Raw genomic sequence first — 2,773 nt, 5'->3', positions numbered from 1 at the left:
GGGGAGAGGAGGGGAAGGAGGGAAGAGGGGAGAGAAGGAGTGAGGGATGAGGGGGAGGCTGCCGGGGGGAGCTGGGCACAGACAATGGGGCGCAGCCCTGCCGCTGCCTCTCACCGGGTGGGGACCGGGACCGGGAGCGAGGAGGGGAGAGGAGCCGGGAGACCTAAAAGTCCCCTGTGTCCCTTAGCAGGGGGAGATGGCCCCGCTGCTGTCCCTGTGGCTGGTGGCCCTGCTCGGCCTGGCCCGGGCGTGCCCTGAGCCCTGCGCCTGCGTGGACAAATATGCCCACCAATTTGCCGACTGCGCCTACAAGGATCTTCAAGTGGTGCCCACGGGATTGCCCTCCAATGTGACCACCCTCAGCCTCTCGGCCAACAAGATCACCTCGCTGCAGCGGCGTTCCTTTGTGGAGGTGACCCAGGTCACCTCCCTTTGGTTGGCACACAACGAGATCCGCTCCATTGAGCCTGGTACCTTCGCCATCCTGGTGCAGCTGAAAAACCTTGACATCAGCCACAACCAGATCGTAGACTTCCCCTGGCACGATCTCTACAACCTCAGCGCTCTCCAGCTGCTCAAGATGAACAATAACCACATGGCTGTGGTGCCTCAGGGGGCTTTCCACACCCTGAAGGACCTCCGGTCCCTGCGCATCAACAACAACAAGTTCACCGCCCTTGCAGAGGGTATCTTCGACTCACTCAGTTCCCTCTCCCACCTGCAGATCTACAACAACCCCTTTGACTGCTCCTGCAAGCTCCAGTGGTTGAAGAAGTGGATGGACAGCACGCTCATCTCCATCCCTGAGAAGGACTCCATCACTTGTACCCTGCCAGAGCAGCTCCGAGGAGTGCCGGTGGGGAAGATCCCAGATGTTCAGTGCACCTCACCTACTGTGCAGCTCACCTATTATCCCAACCTGGACACCACAGAGCTCTTTGATGGCTTCACCCTGACTTTGCACTGTGCTGTGACAGGCACCCCGCTCCCCGAAGTGAGCTGGAAGATCCGTACCTCCAGCCAAACCCTGGAGCTCAACGGGAACCCGAAGGAGAGTGCTGGGAAGGACCTCCCCAAACAGGACCCCGACCGTTTCTTGGTCTTCAAGAATGGCACGTTGGTGATTCCCCACCTGAGCAAGCGGGAAGAAGGTACCTACACCTGCCTGGCCACGAACGAAATGGGGAGCAACCAAACCTCGGTCAATGTGGCTGTGGCGGGCACCCAGAAATACCCACTGCAGCCTGGGAGGGACACACTGGGGGGTAAAGCACAACTGGGTGACAAGAAACCTGGGGCCAAGGGAGCAAAGAACAGTGTGCTCATGCCAGATGAGAGGAGCAAACCCCTCGGTCCCACCCGGCAGAGCCAACCATCCTCAGCAGCTGGGACAGAGTCCACTGGAAATGGGCAAGTCCCTTTCCAGCTTCCACCCTTTGAGAAGAAGTGTGGCTCTACACAAACCAGCAAGTACATTTCCAATCACGCCTTCAACCAGAGCGGAGACTTCAAGCAGCACACGTTTGACCTGGGGGTGATCGCTTTAGATGTGTCGGAGCGCGATGCCCGGGTGCAGCTCACGCCCACCTACATGCAACCCGAGAAGGTCCACCTCAGAATGCTCTACCTGTGCCAGCAGAGCAGTGGGGGCCATGCCTTGGTCCAGTGGTCCAAGATTGAGGAAGGGGTGAACTCGTACTGGTTCCAGGGCTTGAATCCTGGCACCAACTACTCCGTGTGTCTCACTTACCTGGGGGAGGACTGCCAGGTCCAAGTGGTCTTTACCACCAAAAAAGAGATCCCCTCACTCATCATTATTGTGGTTGTGAGCATCTTTTTGCTGGTGCTGGCCACCTTACCCCTGATGGGGGCTACATGGTGCCACCTCCTCTCCAAGTACCAAGGGAAGACCTACAAACTCATCATGAAGGCCCAGAATCCGGACCAGATGGAGAAGCACATGGCAGCTGACTTCGACCCCCGTGCCTCCTACCTGGAATCTGAGAAGAACTACAATCCCAGTGAGGTGGGAGAAGCTGATGTGGAGGAAGAAGATGAGGAGGAGGAGGAGGAGGATGAAGGAGGCAGGCGGAGGAGGAGGAGAGAAGCTGAAGGGGCTCCAGAGCTGGAGCGAGAGGAGAGCGTGGCGGCCAGCTCCATGGCAGAGTCGCAATCCAAAGCCATGCCTCCTACCTGGAATCTGAGAAGAACTACAATCCCAGTGAGGTGGGAGAAGCTGATGTGGAGGAAGAAGATGAGGAGGAGGAGGAGGAGGATGAAGGAGGCAGGCGGAGGAGGAGGAGAGAAGCTGAAGGGGCTCCAGAGCTGGAGCGAGAGGAGAGCGTGGCGGCCAGCTCCATGGCAGAGTCGCAATCCAAAGCCAACGGCGAGGTCCGCTCCGAATACAGTGACAAGCTGCCACTGGGTGCTGAGGCCGTCACCATCTCCCAAGAGATCAACGGCAACTATCGTCAGCGTCCCCGCTGAGCATCCCTGCCCCCTGCCCCGTCCCCCCTCCTCCAGTCCCGTGTTCCCCTCACTCCCCACTTATCGGAGTACCACCGCTGCTTCCCCGCCGAGGAGAGACCGAAGAATCCTCAGTGGTGCCCATCTGACGTCCTCCTCCTCTTCCTCCTCTCTCAGGAGGCAGGTCCCCGGGGAATGGACTGCGCCCCAGGGATGCTCCATGCGGGCGGAACGTTGATCCTTCAATTTCGTTTCCGTTTTGGGTACCGGCAGTCCTCGCTCCCGGCTCCGCGGGAACACCGCCAAC

At 59.2% G+C, this 2,773-nt stretch overlaps 1 protein-coding gene across 1 annotated transcript; it reads left to right on the top strand.

Annotated features, from left to right (window-relative positions):
• The first annotated feature begins 121 nt into the window (after nt 1-121).
• On the top strand, nt 122-2,487 carry ISLR2 (immunoglobulin superfamily containing leucine-rich repeat 2). Its single transcript, XM_010149812.1, has 2 exons — nt 122-2,026; nt 2,227-2,487. The coding sequence occupies exons 1-2, from the start codon at nt 197-199 to the stop codon at nt 2,485-2,487; spliced, it is 2,091 nt and encodes a 696-aa protein (XP_010148114.1). The 5' UTR covers nt 122-196.
• The last annotated feature ends 286 nt before the right edge of the window (nt 2,488-2,773 follow it).

The sequence above is a fragment of the Eurypyga helias genome, unplaced genomic scaffold (assembly GCF_000690775.1).
Source record: "Eurypyga helias isolate BGI_N326 unplaced genomic scaffold, ASM69077v1 scaffold20914, whole genome shotgun sequence".
Classification (NCBI taxonomy): domain Eukaryota; kingdom Metazoa; phylum Chordata; class Aves; order Eurypygiformes; family Eurypygidae; genus Eurypyga; species Eurypyga helias.
The sequence above is the reverse complement of the archived record's forward strand: the minus strand, read 5'-3'. Positions and strand labels throughout refer to the sequence as shown.